We start from the raw sequence: 20,614 nt of genomic DNA, 5'->3' as shown, positions 1-20,614 counted from the left end.
ATCAATCATCTGTTGGTAGATAAGTGCTGAAAACTGCTTAGTTAAATTTACATGTATGTTATTCCTAGATGCGGGCTATTTTTGGCACAATGACAGCAGAAAATGCCTTACTCATACTCTACAGTTGTGAACTATGACCAGAAATAAACATTCATTATCAGCAATGATAACGTGTTTGTATATCTTTTAAAAATCTGTGATAAGCATGATAAGGTAAATGTTGGATTGTTCATAACAACTTCTTTCCATTGAAGTGCAATACAAAAAATAATAAAATTGGTGATGCATGACAAGAGAGCAAGGAGGTTAAATACACTAAAACAGTATTTATATATAGCAAGAATGTGTTACAGCTGATTTAAAAAATGATTTTATTTTATTGGTAACTGTAGTGATACTACATATGAATATACCAGAGAAATTTAATCAAATCAATCTTTCTCCCATTCCCTTCTAGCCAAACACAGTGCATCGCTGTCCTGAGTTTCCGCTCTGCTCAAAAAACATGAAGTCCTGCAGGACAACACAGAGAAACAATAAAATTAAATATATGAATGGTCACATAAAGAAAGTAACAACAAATAGCTAAATTGGTGAATGAATGAATGTTTTGTGTCATATCTCACTATAAGGAAACATGCTCCCAGCAGAACTGCTTTCATTCTCACATCCAAGTCCATGGGAAAGTTAATGCCAAAATTATCTGTATCAGTCAGTGACTCTTTGATGAAGCCACTCCACTGTTTACTGATGCGACCTACAGATTGTCCATCTTTAACAGTGATCTGCAAAAGAGGACAGATAAACACACTTAACCTTTTGTCAAACTATTACATTGTTTTTTTGGACTGCACAACACAAACACTAAAAATAATTGTGAAATCCTTAAAAAAATCATTCACACCTGCATGGCAAACAGGCACAATCACACATAAATACATACGTCAAAATCCACATCTCCACAGCAGCTGATAGCACACAAAGGCCCTTCAATGGACAGCACCTTTGTTTTGGACATGTCATAGAGAGAGAATTTAGGCTTAAACATGTGCCAGTCTTGCTTGATGTAGCCTATTGTATTCCCTGGTGGAGCCTGTACCTCCATCTTTAGTCAGTCACATCCAGGCATACAAAAAGAAAAACAAAATTGGAGAATGGGTTATATAAATACATTTCATTTATAACATTTACCATACATTTTGCAATTTCAGCAATATTGTTGAAATGTCTCTCTCTCTTTCTTTTCAAAGGTAAGAAAAATTCTCCACAGAGAATTTTTTAATGCATTCTGAGTTGTTACCTCTTGAAGACAGCAGAAGCAACAGCAGGATGTGCAGCGGTAAGGCCTGCTTAAGTGAATCACTTCCTGATCATAATTATCTCTTATCTCCAGCTCAAAACTCCTCAGAGGGCCACAGAGATTCCGTATGCAGCAGTTAGTTCTTTCTTTAGCATGGAAGATCTTTTGACCCATGCTGTTCTTAATCTCATACTGGTTATTAGTCTCAAAGCCAATAATGGCTGGAAAACAGAAAGTTTGTTCATCAGCATTTGACTTATTATTTAGTGGTAATTATTTAGTGATAACTTTTGTGACCCTGGACCACATAACCAGTCTTAAGGGTGTTTTTTATTTTTAAATAAGCTTTCCATTGACGTATGGTTTGTTAGAATAGGACAGTATTTGACCGAGATACAACTATTTGAAAATCTGGAATCTGAGAAAAAAATGTAAATATTGAAAATCACTTTTAAAGTTGTTCAAATGAAGCTCCTAGCAATGCATATTACTAATCACAAATTAAGTTTTGATATATTTATGGTAGGAAATTTACTAAATATCTTTGTGGAACAAGATCTTCACATAATATCCTAATGATTTTTGGAATAAAATAATTTTGACCCATACAATGTATTTTTGGCTATTGCTACAAATATACCCGTGGGACTTAAGACTGGTTTTGTGGTCCAGGGTCACATTTGACTTATAATTTAGTGTGTCCAACAAAAAGATAACAAAGATTTAATAAATAAAGATTCAAAGTTTGCAAGCAAAAAATGTTTAATAACTTCAGATACTTTACCTTCAAGGAGCTCAATCTTTTGATGGATTAATATCTGGTCAATCTGTAAGAACAGAACAGTAAGCAGAGATATTCCATTGTACACCTTTAAGGGATCGTTCAACCAAAAATAGAAATTCTGTCACTATTCACTCACCCTCGAGTTGTTCTAAACCTGTATACATTTTTGATCACACTTTAGTTTAGGGACAAATTATCACTATTAACTAAACATTGACTATGACTTTTGCCTCAGTAAACTCCTAATTTAAAACTTATGAATAGTTAGTAAGTTAGTTGTTAAGTTTAGGTAGGATTAAAGGATGTAGAATATGGTCATGCAAAATAAGCCATTAATATGTGACCCTGGACCACAATACCAGTCATAAGTAGCACAGGAATATTTGTAGCAATAGCCAACAAAACATTGTATGGGTCAAAATTATTGATTTTTTTTTTTTTAAATCATTAGTATATTAAGTCAAGATCATGTTCCATGAACCAATTTGGTAAATATATAAAAACTTAATTTTTGGTTAGTAATATGCATTATTAAAAAGTTCATTTGGACAACATTAAAGGCAATTTTCTCAATATTAAGTTTTGTTTCGCACCCTCAGATTCCAGATTTTCAAGTAGTTGTATCGCCGCCAAATATCCTGTACCAATGAACCATACATCAATCAATGGAAAGCTTATTTATTCTGCTTTCAGATGATGTATAAATCCTAATTTAAAAAAAATGACCCTTATGACTGGTTTTGTGGTCCAGGGTTACATACAGGTGCATCTCAAAAAATTAGAATATCTTGAAAAGTTCATTTCATTATTTTCCAAAGCTGAAACTTTCATATATTCTAGATTCATTACATGTAAAGTAAAACATTTCTAAAGTGTTTTTTGTTTTAATTTTGATGATTAGAGTTTACAGCTCATGAAAGTCAAAAATCCAGTATCTCAAAATATTAGAATATTTCCTAAGATCAATCAAAAAACGGATTTGCAAAACAGAAAAGTTCAAGTTCTTTAAAGTATGTTCGTTTATGCACTCAATACTTGGTCGACAGCACATATTACAGCAAACTCCTTGCACCTAGCACAAATTACAGCGTTATTACAGGCACTATTGAGACTTTAGATCGTCGGTATATTGCTGGATTGACTGTTTCTCATCCCATAGATTCTCTATGGGGTTCAGGTTAGGCATGTTGTCTGGCCAATAAAGCACAGTAATATTATGGTCAGCAAACCACTTGGAAGTGTTTTTTGCACTGTGGGCAGGTGCTGAAGTCCTGTTGGAAAAGGAAATCAGCATCTCCATAAAGCTTGTCAGCAGATGGAAGCATAAAGTGCTCAGAAATCTCCCGGTAGACGGCTGCATTGACTTTGGACTTGATAAAACACAGTAGACCAACACAAGCAGACGACATGACACCCCAAATCATTACTGACTTCTTCCAGACCATGATTTCAACATGAAATGCAAAATTTACTTTTATCTGAAAAGGGGACTTTGGACCACTGAGCAACAGTCCAGTTCTTTTTCTCCTTAGCCCAGGTAAGATGCTTCTGACGTTGTTTCTGTTTCCGAAGTGGCTTGGTAGCCCTTTTCCTGAAGACGTCTGAGCGTGGTGACTCTTGATGCACTGACTCTGGCTTCATTCTACTCTTTGTGAAGCTCTCCCAAGTGTATGAATCAGCTTTGCTTGACAGTTTTCTCAAGCTTGTGGTCATTCCTGTTGCTTGTGCACCTTTCCCTACCCAATTTCTTCCTTCCAGTCAACTTTGCATTTAATATGCTTTGATACAGCACTCTGTAAACAGCCACCCCATTCAGTAATGACCTTCTATGACTTATCCTCTTTGGGGAGGGTGTCAGTGATTGTCTTCTGGACCAGATTTTTGACTTTCATGAGCTGTAAGCTCTAATCATCAAAATTAAAACAAAAACACTTTTGAAATGTTTTACTTTAAAGTAATAAATTTAGAATATATGAAAGTTTCAATTTTTTAAATGTTACAAACAAAAAATGAACCTTTTCATGATATTCAAATATTTTGAGATGCACCTGTATGTGTTTTGTAGGTACTAATAAACAATATGTAAGTCAATACAATATATGTCAATATGTTAGTAATATGCACGCTAGTAAGAACCTAGTTAATAGTGAGAACTGGTCCCTAAACTAAAGTGTTACCAAATTTCTTTATTCTCTTCAACTCAAAAAAAGATATAAAAGAAACAGTTTCTAGGTCTTGATGACTTCAATACTATTACTTGCATTTTTCAAAACAGAAGAGAGAAACTGAAACAAAGGATGAGTAAGTTATCAAAAAAAAATTCATTTTGGGGTGAACTCTTCTTTAACTTATTATATTATTTACCTATAGTGGCTATTATGTAACTTTACAACTCTTACTGTCTTATTTTTAGTGTTGGGAATAATGCATTACAAGTAATGCTAATTACGTAATCAGATTACTTTTAAGTAACGTATTATTTTTTTTTTTTTTTACAATTTATTGATTGTAAATCTGTCCCCATGTTGAGAGAAATCGGAAGCAAGATGTTACTTTAGGTTTAGAATAAATGTGAAAATGCATTAATTCATCTCAACTCAGAATATGACGCAAACCTGCAATAAATAAATGTTAAATAATACAAATATCCTTTATGTATTTTATCCCATTTTATTAACCAGTGTCTTTGCTGCTGACCTTCAATGATCCAATTAAAGCATACTAATAAGCAAAAATTATTCAGGATAAACTTCTGCGTTCTACTGTACAGACGTGAATTTACTTTTCTTTCAGCCTGAGGCTTTTGTTGTGAAAGGGCTTTTACATTTGCCAACAATAGAACTTTTTATATTAAAAACAAACAAGCAAGCCCTGCCCAGATTTAAAAAGTAATACAAAAAGTGACACAATGCATTACTTTCCATTAAAAAAAACATTTTTAACGTAATATTGTAATGCATTACTTTTAAAAGTAACTTTTCCCAACACTGCTTATTTACTTTAAATAATTCATTTTAAATGGCATATTCACCTGTGTAAGATACTCCAAACCAGGTGGCACTGCTGCTGGGTTACCATATTCCTGAGCCATGTTTAACTCACTAAACGGCAAAAGGGTTTCTGTAGAGTAAACAAAGATTTCATTATTCTACACACCTCACAAATAAAACAAACCATTGTGCTTAAGCAGTGTAAAATTACAGGAAATAAGCAATATTTGTTTTTCATCATATAGGTTAACAACACAACAATCAAATGGTTATTGAAAAATCAACACGTTGTCTTTTTAAGAGATACTAATTCACTGATGACAGGTATATTTGTAGCAATAGCCAAAATTACATGGTATGTGTCAAAAATATTGATTTCATCGATCAAACTTTTTTTTTTTGGATTAGTAATATGCATTGCTAAGAACTTTAAAGGTGATTTTCCTCAGTATTTTCATGTTTTTGCTCCCTCAGATTCCAGATTTTCAAATAGTTCTATCTCGGCCAAATATTGTCCTAACAAACCATACATCCCTTGAAAGTTTATTTATTCATCTTTCAGACGATATATAAATCTCAATTTCAAAAAATGTACCCATATGACTAGCTTTCTGGTCCAGGGTCACATATGTTGAGAAAATATCCTGCCTACAATAGAGCAGAACAAATAGCATTTTCCTTTTAAAAAATTACATTAACTTTTAAACCTGGGATGATTAAAAAAAAAGATTGGTAAAAGCAAATCTGATTTCCCTATTGTATAGTATATGCACTTACCTCACGTCAAGTAGCTGACTGTTGAAATAATAGCAAGCGCAGTGTTACCGCAGGTAAAGTGAAGAGTCATGCACCTGTACTACAGTATTTGACTTGGGGAAAACGTGTGTACGTGAAGGTCTTGTCACGCCTCTTTGCCTACCCTCCCTTTGGATATTGCTCATGGAAAGAGCAATGACATCACCAAACAAAACAATGCAAATGAACAGCAGCTTGACTTTAAAAAGAACATTTATTATCAGAATTCACTGCTGTAAATGGTCAGAAAAATATAGCATTTCCTCATCTTTCGAACATATACACCTGTACATACATGTACTATATACACTAGGGTGAGTAGGACACAAACAAAATAGAACAAATCTGCTTTCAGTCTTAAAATCAAAAACTAAACAATTCTACCATTGTTGTTGACAGAATACACAAACAACAAATAGCAAGCACTGTCTGAAATATGCTGTTATCTGCTTTACAATGGCCATAGGTTAATCTAAGAACACCTGTAACAATAAAAGTGAGGATATTTATTACAAGACTGAAAACCATTACTTAAAATGATTTCAACACTTTTTTGAGTTGTACAAATCTGTGCTGGAGGTCTCTCTTATCTACCGCTCCTGTTTCCACTCAGTTTTTCCATATATTGCTCCATAACCCATAAAGGTGTGTCAGTTTAGTGCGACACCTGAGAATAGGAGGCCTCCAGGGGCAAGACTGAAAAATACTGGATTAGAACAACACCTCTTCCCCGCAGATGAGTTGTTTTAATAGATGCATGTACACAGTATTTGCATAAATTTCAGAAATATTCAGTTTTCTATTGACTGGCAGGTTTTGTGAGATGTATATGCGTGTGTACACACCAGAGGTTCAGGAGAAATGTTTATTTATTTATTCATATATATGGTCATAGTGCATATTTGCCACCAATATTAATTTTTAAGCTTGTGTACAATCAAAAACACTACTTGTATTGTAGTGCAAATAAGTGCATGAGTTTTTGTATGCCTTAAACCTGAAAAACACCTAAACAATGTCATAAATCAAGAGCAGGCTTTCAACACAGAACAAAGGAGAACAAATGGAGTCATATAAATCAGCTTTTTTTAATTTAACAGAAACTACTTAAGAGTAATCAGAAAAAGTAAAAAGCACAGATATCTCATCCGTTTAAATAGACACACAGGATCCGCACCCATACATTCATTCTCAGTGGTCTCTTTTGACCGTGGAGCCCCGAGAGTCCCTGCATCTGTAGCAGTAGAAAATGTCGGGTACGTTGGACTTCTTAATCTTAGCGCAGGAGAGATGGACCCATATGGAGCACTCGTCACATTCGATCATGGGACGTCCGGCGAAAGGCTTCCCACAATAACACGTAATCAAATCCCATGAATCGTCACCTAAAATGGATAGAACAAAACACAGGTGGTTAAAGAGATACATTATTATAGCCAGCTATACATTAGCATATCAAGTCTAATCAAACACTTACCAGACTCTACCATAATATCTTCGTCAGTCACCAACGTGTCCGTTTCGCAAGAGCTCAGGTCTGTTTCTGGATTGGACTCCAGTTTAAGCCCCGCCTCGTGCATGTGAACGGCCTGTTCTGTTAAGCCCTCGTCCTTTTGAAGCCCATCGTTCAAAGGACTTGTGGATGGAAAGTGTCTCTCAGCTTTTACCGATCTCTTCATTTTCTTTAGTGCTGCTTTCGATTGTTTGTGCGCTCTTGCCTCTGAGATGGTTTTCCTTGGTCCTCCTAAAGACAACCGTCCGAGTTTCTTCACCTTCTTTCTCTCAGCTTTACTATGCAGACTGATCTCGTTCAGAGAGTCTTTCAATCTCATCTTGTCTAAGGAGCTGTCTGACTGAAGATGGCTGAAGTCTGTGCTGCTGCTGTCCGTCTCAGCTTTGTGGACCAAACTGTGAATGTTGTTGAGGTCGGGGTGCGTGTCCGTCCAGCTGTCCTTTACGGAGCCTTCGCCCGAGAGCTCAGAAAGCTCGTGTGCACATGGAGATGAAGACGGAGACCATGAACTCTCCTGGAAACACACATCAGCACAATTTACAATGAGCACAATTTTGCATGACGCAGTAAGCTTATAAAACAGTCATGGTTTATTTTTCAACAAACCATATCGAACCTGATAAAATGTTGAATGTACAAAAACGTCAAATATTGAATGTTTTACTATATTATTATTAATTTTATGAGTGTATCATTATATAAATTTACACTACCAGTCAAAAGGTTTTGAACAGTAAGAATTCTTTTCTTCTCTTCTCACCAAGCCTGCATTTATTTGATCCAAAATACAGCAAAAGCAGTAATATTGTGAAATAATTTTACTATTTACAATAACTACTTTGTTTTAAAATGTAATTTATTCCTGTGATCAAAGCTAAATTTCAGCATCATTACTCGAGTCTTCAGTGTCACATGATTCTTTGGAAATCATTCTAATATGCCGATTTGCTGTTCAAGAATTTTTTTTTCTAAATTACAGAAATTAATACTTTTTAGCAAGAATGCTTTGAACTGATCAAAAGTGGTGATAAGGATATGTATACTGTTACAAAAGACTTCTATTTCAGACAAATGCTGTTCTTCTGAACTTTCTATTCAAAGAAACCTGAAAAAAATTCTACTCAAATGTTTTCAACATTATAATAATAATAAATGATTTTTGAGGAGAAAAAAGGAAAAAAAAAAATGAATGATTTCCAAAGGATCATGTGACTGGAGTAATGATGCTAAAAAAAAATCAGCTTTGAAATCACAGGAATAAATTACATTTTTTAACTATATTATAAAAATACTTCTAAATTTTACTGTTCGGCTTCACGAGCAGAAGAGACTTCTGCAATAAAATCTTTTGACTGGTAGTGTATAAGAACACACGATCGGAAAGTTACCAGTATCATCTCTACTGAAATCAGTGAATTTAAATACATTTCTTTGAAGTTTTAACTCATAACTGTGCAAAAAGAGCCCAAATGTATGAAATCTACATCTTCAACAAACATTCACGTTCAACAAAACTTTAAATGCATTCATTTTACTCACATAAACTTTCACTGTCAGATGAAAAACAACAATAAATTTAATTAATCAGAATTGGTCCTAGAAGGGTTTGAGATATGGAAAAGAGACTAAATATAATTCACAAAATTATGTTTATGAAAAAAAAAAAAAGAATGAAAAAAAGTATGTAAATCTGACTTAAAAAGTTAAACTTTTTAATGGCTATATGTCTTGGGGAAAAAAAAAAAACATTATATTGTATGTAATTATACATTTGGTTGTAAGTTGGTTGTACATTTGGTTTGTAGACACAAATTGGTTTCCATACAAAAAATGAAAGCATTTTTTTAAACGGAAGTTGAAGCATCTTTACTGGGTCAAAACAGACCAGAATGCATGATTAGAGTTGAGTATTTTTTCCAAAAAAAAAACAAACACACACACACACACACACACACGATCTACTGAGTCAGCAGCAGGTGATTATCATGAAGATAGTCAAAGTTACCACTTAAGTGTCATACAAACAGACTATGTTTTATGACATTCAACTCACTTCTTTTTGAGGTGGGATGTACCCGGCATAGGCCAGGACAAAGCTGCAAAACTTGTTGAAATCCTCCACAGTCCTTTTCCTGCGCTCTGGAGGCTGTAACAAAGAAAATGGGCATTAATAGTGATGAATCACAGTGATTAACAGTACATTTAGAGTGTTATCTAACGCTACAAAACCAATTTGTGACCAATCTGAAGCCATTTTCAAAACCAAAATATTTTTGCCAATTACTGTCAGTGATCGCAGGCAGACACTGATCTTATCCACAACCCATCCCCCATGTTCGGCCACATGTGGCCTAAGCTATAAATAAGTAACGACAGTGTCACCATTTAAAACCTTTACAGAATAGAACTGCGACAGCACTTACCAAAGTCTCCGTTTTACATTTCCGGACAGTGTCTGTAAAAGAAACAAAAGAAAAAAACATTACTGTTAATGTTAAACGCTGAAACTACAACCGTAAATGAACTGTCAAGTTAGCTTTAGCCTCGGCTATTTGGATGCTGTTAAAGTAACTTAAAAGTCATTTCCTCACGTAATTATCGGAATGCTACAGATGTAAACATAAGAAATCGATATCGAAACATTAAACACTGTTGCAAGAATTGTGTGGGCTCATTTGCTCGAGTAAACATATTAACATCCGAACAGACGCTGCTTATGCTAAAAGCTAAAGAGCAGATGCAACCTTGTCAAGTCAGCAAAACAATGAAAATCGGCATCGGAACCATTCAAGTTTGTTTTTGAAAATTATATGGTATGAATCCACAGTTAGTAGAGAGGCTATGTTAAGTGTACTTAACCTAAGAGGATAGCTCACTGCTAGCATGAGTAGTTAATCCATTCAGGAGCGCTTTGTTAAATGGGTGTGTTACACGAGGCTCGTTTAAAACTTCCGAGTACTGGTGTGACACTAAAATAAAATGAAAAGAGAAACATGTACATAACAACAAAAAAAAAAGCACATATTTACCTTGGTGATGATCCATGATACCCAACATGGTGGGGTAGTACCACAAAGTTGGGTTCTTACTGTTGGTTGTTTGATTTCCTGCTAATGATGTTGTGGAGTCACTTTGAGGAAAAGCGAAATGTCTTTCAGTTGAAAATATATATGCAAGCCCGGTTGCTTTTGAATTTAAGCGATAACGAATACGCTATCGCACAACCGAAGGGAGATTTGCCATATGTTCAGAGTAACGTTAACGTTAGTCTCGTGATCAAAACTGTAAATCTAAACAAACGACCAGATTTTTCGACGATTAGATCGTGGTTCAGCTAAAAGGAAGCTGAACCTTTTATTATTTCTCCCGGACCTCAATTATCGATGATGATGATAAAGATGATGGTGCTATCTTGTCTTCGATCCTCGTTGATCACCAACGAATTTAAGCTGGTGGCGTTAACGTTAGATTTACAAAACTGCTGACACCTTGATTGTATCCACAAACGCGAAGCAACGACGAAAAAGTACTAAGTTCGAAATCAATTTTCGAAAATCGAAAAAACAAAATCGAGCTTTTTGCAACTGCATTTAACAAAGTCCCAAACGTCTGGGTTACGCGCGGTCTCAACAGGAATCACCCTGTGACGCAACCACGCAAAGAGCGCCAGACCTTTTTTTTGCGTGATGCATATTGAGGTGAACCTAATGAATATGCATGACAGATCGTCAAAACGGACAAAATATACAAAGCAGTTTTTATTCGTACATAATTCTATGCATTTGTGTAACACACTGTTCCCAGGCTTTGTAAATGTCCGCAGTTATAATTCGTGGCTGCTTGCAGTAACGTCCTTGTGTCCATAGGATGAACACAGGAAATGGAGAAACTGTGGTTCGATGGGCGCCATGTTGGATCAGATGCGCTATACATTTTAGAGCAAAATCTCCTCTAGGGGAGCCGTAATGGCGCACGATTTTTTTACACGACGGACTTCCTTAATCCTGGTAGGTCAGCTGATCTATGTCGTGACAGTTTTTTTCCTCGCTCCACTGCTTAGTAGGATATTCCAAGGATTGTCGTTCATTTCATGCTAATACAGTAAGACTCATCGTTTGCTTTTTTATACAATTATATTTTATCGCTATCAAGCCGGGTAGTTTGGTCCCATGTTATTTTCTACGCAGGTAAAATCTGCTCAGTTGCTGATTAGGCTTTGCTAGTAACCATCTGTCACCTGACATCCAGTGGTTCCCTTTCGACAGCCTGCTGGATCTCGTAATTCAGTAGTTTTGGTCGCGTGAAAGCGTTTATTTATATACGTGTTTGTTTTAGCTGTGGTGTGTTTAGTACAGCAATCAAATTAATAACATTTGGTACTCAGACGTTACAGAAGAAATATAGTTTGAATCTGAATGGATACCGGTCGGCCATAGTGGTTCTGTTTGTATTGTATGTTGTTATCGAAGTCTTTAAATTTGTCATTGGTAATTGAGATATTTACCTTAACAAGAAGCTTGAAACTCACATTTGCTTTCGAGTATATTGTGTAGAACTGGAACAAAACAGTAGAGCTAGTGGTTCTATTGAAATGATGAAAAATGGACATTGAAACGTCTTGTAATGTGGTAATGTCTGGCTTGTGTCTTGAAACTGAAAGATATTGGTGCAGTGTTAATGAATGAACTGTTTTACACTTCCTCCTTCAGGATTGCTAAAACAGAGAATGGATTTTTCCAAGCTGCCTAAGATTCGAGATGAAGAACGTGAGAGTCAGTTTGGATATGTGCATGGAGTTTCAGGCCCAGGTAAAAATAAAAACATGTTCTGAAGTCAGTTTGTTACTAAATTGAACGTACAGCACAACATTTATCCCATAGGCAGTTAATTTTGACTGACTGATGTCGGTCATGAGATGAGCAGGTTACAATCTGTGTGTGTTTTTTTTTTTTTTTTTTTTTTCATTGCAGTGGTGACAGCCTCCAGCATGGCAGGTGCAGCCATGTATGAGCTGGTGCGTGTGGGTCACAGTGAGCTGGTTGGAGAAATTATCCGATTGGAGGGAGATATGGCTACCATCCAAGTGTACGAGGAGACCTGTATCCTTTAGCATTCATGAGTGATTTACTTACTCTACAATGCTTGGAAATTTAATTAAAAGTTTTAAATCTGAAAGTTTTTAAATTTTTAAGCATAATGGGTTTTAAAAACATTATTTAATTTCTGTTTAATCACGGTGCTGCCAGAGTATGTTTTTGTATGTTGTATTTGTTTATAATGTTTTCCTGAGCGATCTACAGCTGGAGTTTCTGTTGGAGACCCTGTGCTCCGCACTGGAAAGCCCCTCTCTGTGGAGCTCGGGCCCGGAATCATGGGCTCCATCTTTGACGGTATTCAGCGTCCCCTCAAAGACATCAATGACCTCACAAAGAGCATCTACATCCCCAGAGGGGTTAACATAGGAGCTCTCAACAGAGACCTCAAGTGGGATTTTTCTCCTTTTCAGAACCTGAGGGTAATTTTTTTTTTTCTGTATGTAGGCCTGTCATGCACCTAGTTTTTTTTTTTTTATTTGACACCAGTGACAGTTCTGACACTTTTTCCTAGGACTGTGAGTCATAATAGTCTAGTAGTGTAATGTAATAGTATGCATGGGGCCAGGTTCTTATTCTGATTTAATATACAGTTGAAGTCAAAAGTTTGCATACACCTTCCAGAATCTGCCAAATGTTAATTATTTTCCCAAAATAAGAGGGATCATACAAAATGCATGTTATTTTTTATTTAGTACTGACCTGTATGTATGATCCACAGCTGTGTTTTTTTTTTTTTAAATGATAGTTGTTCATGAGTCCCTTGTTTGTCCAGAACAGTCAGACTGCCTGCTCTTCTCCTTTAGGGCCCACAAGTTTGGTTTTTCAGTATTTTGGTGTATTTGAATCCTCCTCAGTGTAAAAAGATAGGTCTCAAAATCATACAGTCATTGTTGGAAAGGGTTCAATTACACAAAATGGTAAACAGAACACCAAATTTGTAGGACCTGAAAGATTTTTCTGAAGAACAGTGAGCATTATTTTCTCTTGTGGACTATATGTAAACATTTTTTTTAATGTGAAATATCTTATTCAGGTCAGTACTAAATAAAAAATAACATGTATTTTGTATGATCCCTCTTATTTTTGGTAAAATAATTAACATTTTGCAGATTCTGTAAGGTTATTTTAAGGAAAGTAAAATAAACTTTTGACTTAAACTGTACATTTTTATAATGAACCAAGCAAAATTGCAAATTAATTCAACTGCCAGTAATTGCCCTGCATTTTCATGTATGAAAAATAGTGTAATTGACTTTTTGATGACATTTGTGTTTTAATGAGAGATACACAACCCCAAATTAAAATAACTATTATTATTTGTAATAAGACCCAATGATATGCTTTTGAATTATGAACAAAACCAACAACATACATTAATGCCTGCACTGTCACTATTCTACCATATTAAAAATATTATAGATTTTCTGTACCTTTTAGAAACAAATTCATTTTAACCATCAGCACTGGACACTGCAAAGCTAAACTGAACAATATCTCTGCATTTGAAAAATGATTTAGTAAAACAGAGTTTTTTGTAGTTTTTAATTACACACATGCAACATATATTTCCTAGAACTTGTGATTTTCACAAAATGCTGACATTTAAATGGATATGTAATACAAGATATATTTTGTAAAATATTGGATGAATTCCTTAAACCATGCACATGTTAACTACACAAATCATTCAGGCTAAACGACATATTTTGGCTTTAAAATGACAACGTTCACCAAAAGGATTGTAAATATAATGTGTTAAGAATATGTATTTTAATCTTTTTGTAAATTGCATTCAAAATCCAGCTGGGTCATAAATCTTAGCGACCAGAGTCCCCTTGTTTTGAATGTGTATGACTTTTGTGAATGTGTACCTTTGTCTGTGTATACAGAATTTGTATATTACATTGAAGTTATGTACTGCATGTTAACACTGGTGGGACTCTTTCACTCTATTTTCAGGTTGGAAGTCACATTACAGGCGGTGATATCTATGGAATGGTGTATGAGAATTCTCTCATCAAACACAAGATCATGCTGCCTCCTCGCAGCAGGGGAACAGTCACCTACCTCGCTCCACCAGGAAATTATGACGTCTCTGTGAGTCAAGATCACAATCATCCTCACATGTCCTGATTACCACCACACTTTTATAGACAAGCATGCAATAGAAGTTCACGTCAATTAGAATTTATTTGTATAGCACCTTATAAAAGGAACGGTTGGATAGAAAAACTCTAAGATGTTTAGATAAGAAAAGGAGGAAACCTAATATTATTAAATACTGGAACTTCCCTTTTCATTCTGTGTCAGGATGTGGTCCTGGAACTGGAGTTTGAAGGAGTAAAGGAGAAGTTCACCATGGTGCAGGTGTGGCCTGTGCGACAGGTGAGGCCTGTTACTGAGAAGCTACCTGCAAATCACCCCCTGCTGACCGGACAACGAGTACTGGACGCCCTCTTTCCGTGAGTCTCAATTACACATGTATTTGCTCCAAGGCTTAATCAATTTTGCTGTGTGCTTGACTGTTATTTTAGTATAGCCTGGTTAATCTCTCAGTTAATTACACAGGATCTTGGCCCACTGGTTAATTATCTTATTAACATTTTTTTTTCCAATTGACATTTTCATAAACTTGCGATGGTAACAAGCCCCCACAAGCATTCATTCTTGGAGTTGCCAAATGTTAAAGGATTAGTTCACCGTGTCATACAAGATGTTTATGTCTTTCTTCATTCAGCTGAAAAGAAATTAAGGTTTTGAAGAATACATTCCAGGATTTTTCTCCATATAGTGGACTTCAATGGTGGCCAATAGGTTGAAGGTCAAAATTTCAGTTTCAGTGCAGCTTCAAAGGGCTCTACAAAATACCAGCCGAGGAAAAAGGGTCTTACCTAGTGAAATGATCTGTCATTTTCTAAAAAAAAAAAAAATTTGACATACTTTTTAACCACAAATGCTCATCTTGCACTAGCTCAACCTCACGCATTACGTAATCACACCCATGTGATGTAGACGTAAGTACCAACCCAGTGTTTACAAAGCAAACATGCATAGAAAGTCAAATGCCATTTACAAAAAAGGTAAAACATGATGTCAGACGATTTCGAAGTTGTAGGGGAAAATAAGACCCTTTTTTTGCCCTACCCTAACTTTTGAACCAAATTGACACTGCTATTTAGACTTTCAACCTGTTGGCCACCATTAAAGTCCACTATATAGGGAAGGCTATATGGGAGGCTGTCCCCCTATTTGCAGCTGCTAAATCTGCAAACAAACCTTCTCATTGATGAACTGTAATAAATATATAAGTATAACGAATTGGGAATGAGAACATTTCTCAAAGTCTTGATTAATAATTGTAAAAGTAAATTTTATTTACTTTTCATTTTGCAGTTGTGTCCAAGGAGGGACCACAGCCATTCCAGGAGCCTTCGGCTGTGGTAAGACTGTGATCTCTCAGTCTCTCTCCAAGTACTCCAACAGTGATGTCATCATTTATGTGGGTTGTGGAGAGCGTGGAAATGAGATGTCTGAAGTATTAAGAGACTTTCCGGAGGTTTGTATGGCACTGGGTTTAATAATGCTATACCTGGCCACTTTAATTGATACAATGTATAAGAATGTAATATGAGTGAATAAGTGACCCTCTGTTGTGGTTTAGATGATTGACAGTAATTTTGTTTAATAGCTAACCATGGAGGTGGATGGCAAGGTGGAGAGTATTATGAAGAGAACAGCACTGGTGGCCAACACCTCAAACATGCCTGTGGCCGCCAGAGAAGCCTCCATCTACACTGGTAAACTCCATCTGTATAAACTGTGTTGTAATGCTGGTGAAACAGGTTTTATGAGACAGTTATTGATAGCAAAGTAAAATGGGGCAAAACCTGTAGGAGAAAAACTGTATGTGGATACATTTATCTTCGTAACATGCTTTGTGTGTTAACAGGTATCACATTGTCTGAATACTTCAGAGACATGGGCTATAACGTCAGTATGATGGCTGACTCCACCTCTCGTTGGGCTGAGGCTCTTAGGGAGATCTCCGGACGATTGGCTGAGATGCCTGCTGGTATGTGCAGCTTTTTTTAAACTTTCTGTTTATCAAAGAATCACGGTTTTCACAAAAATAATAAGCAACACAACTGTTTTCAACATTGATGATAACAGGAAATGTTTCTTGAGCAGCAAATCAGTATATTAGAATGATTTCTGAAGGATTGTGTGACACAAGACTGGAGTAAGACTGCTGAAAATTCAGCTTTGCCATCACATAAATAAATTGCATTTTAAAATAAATTAAAATAGTTCGTTTAAATCTAATAAATGCAGCCTTCATGAGCATTAATTAAAAAAAAAATAGTCATTGCTGAAATTGTGATTTTTTTTTATTTTTATTTATTTATTTATTTATTTTTTTTGATTGTGTAAAACATGGAGATACATCTTAACTGGAGATATTCCTTCAAATTGAGATATTGTTGCTTTTTGTTGTCATGTAACACTGTGGTTGTGATGCAGTTTTTAATATCCATCCAAACATCTCCAAAATGAGATATTAAATGATTAATAATTCACAGTTGCAATTTGCAGTGCTTGTCACCAAAATTCACAACATGGTGTTTTGAATCGTGCAGCCTTATCCAAACCAAATGTTCTTATATTGGATAATCAAACATTTTTTCCTTCCACAGATAGTGGGTATCCTGCATACCTTGGCGCCCGTCTGGCATCATTTTATGAGAGAGCAGGTCGAGTGAAGTGCCTGGGTAACCCAGAGAGAGAGGGCAGCGTCAGCATTGTGGGAGCGTAAGTACACTCAAAAAACATCAAGCGAGCTATTGTAATGAATACACTGCCTGCATTTATTTGATCCAAAGTACAGCAAGAACAGTAAAAATGGTGAAATATTTTACTATTTAAAATAACTGCTTTCTATTTGAAAATATTTTAAAATGTAATTTATTCCTGTGATCAAAGCTGATTTTTTTTTTTTTTGCATTATTACTCCAGTCACATGATCCTTCAGAAATCATTCTAATTTTCTGATTTGCTGCTAAAAAAAAAACATTTACTATTATTATGTTAAAAATAGCCAAGTAGATTTTTTTTTCAGGTTTCTTTGAGTAGAAATGAAATATATATATATATATATACTCCAAGCTTTTGTATAATGTTATAAAAGCATTTTATTTCAGATAAATGCTGATTTTTGCATCTTTCTATTCATCAAAGAATCCTGAAAAAATGTACTCCACTGTTTGAAATATTAAATAAAAAATGTTTATTGAACAGCAAATCAGCATATTAGAATGATTTCTAAAGGATCATGCGACACTGAATACTGGAGTTATGATGCTTAAAATGTAGTTTGATCACAGGAATAAAATACTTTTTAAAATATATTCAAATAGAAATCTGTTATTTTCAAACAGTTAAAAATGTTTCCCAATATTACTGCTTTTGCTGTATTTTGGATCAAATTAATGCAGGCTTAGTGCAGGCTTCTTTAAAACAAATATTAGGAATCTTACTGTTCAAAAACTTTTGACTAGAAGTGTATGTAAATTGATGACAAGTTTGTAAAGTCTTTGACTTATTTTGTGAAAGTTATGTATGTTTATAAAATTATTAAACTTTTTTTTTTTATGGTGGTTTATAACCAAAGATGTTTTGTTCTTTCCACTCATTTTGTGATCTTTTGGAAATGGACATTTCTCTACAGTGTGTCTCCCCCTGGTGGTGACTTCTCAGATCCTGTGACTTCTGCCACCCTTGGTATTGTACAGGTGGGTGAATCCTATGAAAACACATGACATTAACTTGTGTTTTTTTTTTTTTTTTTTTTTGGTAATCATTTAACTTTAAATGAATCAGTAATAGAATTTCCATTATTGGTCCCCCTCTCATTTAAACTATTCCTCTTAGGTGTTCTGGGGTCTAGATAAGAAGCTCGCCCAGAGGAAACACTTCCCTTCTGTTAACTGGCTTATCAGTTACAGTAAATATACACGAGCGCTGGATGAATACTATGACAAACACTTCCCAGAGTTTGTGCCCCTGCGTACCAAAGCCAAAGAGATTTTGCAGGAGGAGGAGGACTTAGCTGAGATTGTGCAACTCGTTGGAAAGGTGTGTTTGGTGCCTTGTGTGTTAAATGGTGTTATTAGAACAGTGTTTTTGTAATGCTATTTGTATTGATAGTTTATTTAATAGTTGAATGTTTTTGTATTGATTTTTGCCCATAGGCATCTCTGGCTGAGACGGATAAAATCACTCTGGAGGTGGCCAAACTCATCAAAGATGACTTCCTGCAGCAGAACGGTTACACTCCCTATGACAGGTAAACTAATCATCTGTATTATATGAAGAATGTGACGTTCCCACCTATCCCTTTTTAGGTGTCATCTTGTTCTAGTTGCATGTTTGTCAGTCTGTGCTAATTATTTCTCACATTATCTCCCTGTCTCTCTCTCTCTCTCTTTTCCAGGTTCTGTCCCTTCTATAAGACAGTGGGGATCCTGTCTAATATGATAGCTTTTTACGACCTGGCCCGGCATGCGGTGGAAACCACAGCGCAAAGCGATAACAAGATCACCTGGGCCCAGATCCGTGAACACCTGGGAGAAATTCTTTATCGGATCAGCTCCATGAAGTTTAAGGTACCGTTGCTCGAATATTGATGTTGGGGTTTGTTTTGGTTGGGATCATAGATAACAGGTTGCAATAAAACGGACAAAAAAATGACAGAAGCACATAACAAAATTACTAAAACCTATATTTTTGTATTAGATTAGATTTCCATAATTGTATGTATCTGTGTGTTTTTTAGGATCCAGTGAAAGAGGGTGAAGCAAAGATCAAAGCCGACTACGCTCAGCTGCTGGAAGACATGCAGAATTCTTTCCGCACTCTTGAGGACTAAAAGCAACCTTTGACCTCACACGTGTCCCACCTCTCTCCTCCCCTGTGCTGTGCAGTGCATTTCCCAGTTCTCCCTTGTGCATGTGTACCTCTCGTCTGAATATACACTGAAACTGTTCAGCTGATCTGAACGAGACGAATGAAAGTCAGAGCTAGCAGCCATCGCTAATCTGAACACGGTCTTTATAAACGTAAAAAGAGTGTGTGTTCTCACTCTATTACTAAAACTGTTACTTGGTGTTTGAACTATAAGATTGTATTTTAGCATCTTAAGCAAATGCCTCTGTGATCTCTCTGTGCTGAGACCCAACACTCGAAGCACAAAAACAGCAAACATTCATCTTCTCTTTTTCTCACCACCTGCTTTCCCACGAGTCTTCGTTGCATGTGTTAGGAGCGCAGGGGAGCACAGTGTTTATTCCCATCTCAGTTTTTTTCCCTCTGTGACCAATAGAAATGTGTTATATACAATAATGGGAACAATGGAAGTCAGACAGGGATCATCGAGGCTTCCCTTATTTATTTGAGTCTTGTTTTGTCTCATTAATGTGATTTCAGCTCTGTGTGTGTTCCTTTGACTGTTTCTCATATTCATGTGAGTGTATGTGAGTGTCTGTGAGTGTGCATGGGTGTGTGAGTAGAGTATTGTGGCTTCTGTAGTGGTACAGTACTACATTTATTGTGTGTGGTGTTTGTTTGTTCAGTTCCAAAGAATTAAAATATTGGAAACTGTTTGAATGACTCTGTTTTATGATTACCTCCTCTAACTCTCAAAAGTTTGGGGTTGGTAAGATTTTTTACAAATATTTATCTCTCTTTCTCTCTCTCTTTCACCGTCCAGGCTGCATCAAAAAGCAGAGTAACAATAGTAGTATTATGAAATATTACAATTTAAAATAATGGTTTTTGTTTTTATATCATCTATTGATTTTTGATCATCTAATGATTTTTTTGTATTTGAGTTACTGGAGTGCTTCAAAGGAATCGTTTCAGCCCTTCATGGTTTTCTACAAATACTACCAAAAAACATGGTTACTATACTAAACCATGGTAACTACAAATTAACCTACAATTTTTGGTATTCTAACCATAGTTTAACTATGGTATTCAAATGGTAATCCATACACCAAAAAAAAAAACATGGTTACTACACTTTTACTATTAAAAAACATGGTTAATTTTTGTAAAGGTTTCATTGGGAATGCAGTGGGC

General features: G+C 35.6%; 3 protein-coding genes across 6 annotated transcripts; 1 reads left to right on the top strand and 2 right to left on the bottom strand.

Moving 5' to 3' along the window:
- Positions 1 to 354: 354 nt before the first annotated feature.
- On the bottom strand, positions 355 to 6,059 carry plscr3a (phospholipid scramblase 3a). 2 transcript variants are annotated; one of them, XM_051111274.1, is made up of 8 exons: positions 5,852 to 6,059; positions 5,670 to 5,722; positions 5,116 to 5,204; positions 2,085 to 2,127; positions 1,301 to 1,521; positions 944 to 1,105; positions 627 to 785; positions 355 to 513 (listed from the first exon to the last, which is right to left on the bottom strand). In XM_051111274.1, exons 2-8 carry the CDS (start codon positions 5,671 to 5,673, stop codon positions 454 to 456), a joined length of 738 nt encoding a protein of 245 aa, XP_050967231.1. In that variant the 5' UTR covers positions 5,674 to 5,722; positions 5,852 to 6,059; the 3' UTR covers positions 355 to 453. The 2 variants fall into 2 exon arrangements, with proteins under 2 accessions (XP_050967231.1, XP_050967232.1); XM_051111275.1 differs by lacking the exon at positions 5,670 to 5,722.
- An 879-nt stretch (positions 6,060 to 6,938) lies between these two features.
- Positions 6,939 to 11,179, bottom strand: phf23a (PHD finger protein 23a). The gene is made up of 6 exons (XM_051111268.1): positions 11,151 to 11,179; positions 10,412 to 10,512; positions 9,806 to 9,837; positions 9,436 to 9,528; positions 7,347 to 7,896; positions 6,939 to 7,254 (listed from the first exon to the last, which is right to left on the bottom strand). The coding sequence occupies exons 1-6, from the start codon at positions 11,162 to 11,164 to the stop codon at positions 7,061 to 7,063; spliced, it is 984 nt and encodes a 327-aa protein (XP_050967225.1). The 5' UTR covers positions 11,165 to 11,179; the 3' UTR covers positions 6,939 to 7,060.
- A 152-nt stretch (positions 11,180 to 11,331) lies between these two features.
- On the top strand, positions 11,332 to 20,136 carry atp6v1aa (ATPase H+ transporting V1 subunit Aa). 3 transcript variants are annotated; one of them, XM_051111263.1, is made up of 15 exons: positions 11,332 to 11,483; positions 12,092 to 12,190; positions 12,353 to 12,481; positions 12,683 to 12,897; positions 14,438 to 14,575; positions 14,789 to 14,940; positions 15,872 to 16,034; positions 16,167 to 16,275; positions 16,428 to 16,550; positions 17,173 to 17,287; positions 18,204 to 18,267; positions 18,407 to 18,610; positions 18,727 to 18,821; positions 18,969 to 19,140; positions 19,311 to 20,136. In XM_051111263.1, the coding sequence occupies exons 2-15, from the start codon at positions 12,109 to 12,111 to the stop codon at positions 19,401 to 19,403; spliced, it is 1,854 nt and encodes a 617-aa protein (XP_050967220.1). In that variant the 5' UTR covers positions 11,332 to 11,483; positions 12,092 to 12,108; the 3' UTR covers positions 19,404 to 20,136. The 3 variants fall into 3 exon arrangements, with proteins under 3 accessions (XP_050967220.1, XP_050967221.1, XP_050967222.1); XM_051111264.1 differs by having other exon boundaries at positions 11,407 to 11,569; XM_051111265.1 differs by lacking the exon at positions 11,332 to 11,483 and adding an exon at positions 11,649 to 11,834.
- Positions 20,137 to 20,614: the final 478 nt, after the last annotated feature.

This window comes from Labeo rohita, chromosome 5 (assembly GCF_022985175.1).
Source record: "Labeo rohita strain BAU-BD-2019 chromosome 5, IGBB_LRoh.1.0, whole genome shotgun sequence".
NCBI classification, from domain to species: domain Eukaryota; kingdom Metazoa; phylum Chordata; class Actinopteri; order Cypriniformes; family Cyprinidae; genus Labeo; species Labeo rohita.
Note: the sequence above shows the minus strand (reverse complement) of the source record. Positions and strands in the feature narration are given on the sequence as shown.

Bases quoted from the DNA above. Each gene is read 5' to 3' on its own strand.
- atp6v1aa (XM_051111263.1), top strand. From the start codon at position 12,109: ATGGATTTTTCCAAGCTGCCTAAGATTCGAGATGAAGAACGTGAGAGT. The intron at 12,898-14,437 runs GTAATTTTTTTT...CTCTATTTTCAG, and splicing joins CTCCTTTTCAGAACCTGAGG to GTTGGAAGTCACATTACAGG. The intron at 18,268-18,406 runs GTGGGTGAATCC...TATTCCTCTTAG, and splicing joins CCACCCTTGGTATTGTACAG to GTGTTCTGGGGTCTAGATAA.
- plscr3a (XM_051111274.1), bottom strand. The intron at 2,128-5,115 runs GTGAATATGCCA...CTGTTCTTACAG, and splicing joins GTTTGGAGTATCTTACACAG to ATTGACCAGATATTAATCCA. The intron at 786-943 runs GTATGTATTTAT...CCTCTTTTGCAG, and splicing joins GTGGAGATGTGGATTTTGAC to ATCACTGTTAAAGATGGACA.
- phf23a (XM_051111268.1), bottom strand. The intron at 9,838-10,411 runs GTAAATATGTGC...TTTCTTTTACAG, and splicing joins TATCATGGATCATCACCAAG to ACACTGTCCGGAAATGTAAA. The intron at 9,529-9,805 runs GTAAGTGCTGTC...TCTTTGTTACAG, and splicing joins AATGTAAAACGGAGACTTTG to CCTCCAGAGCGCAGGAAAAG.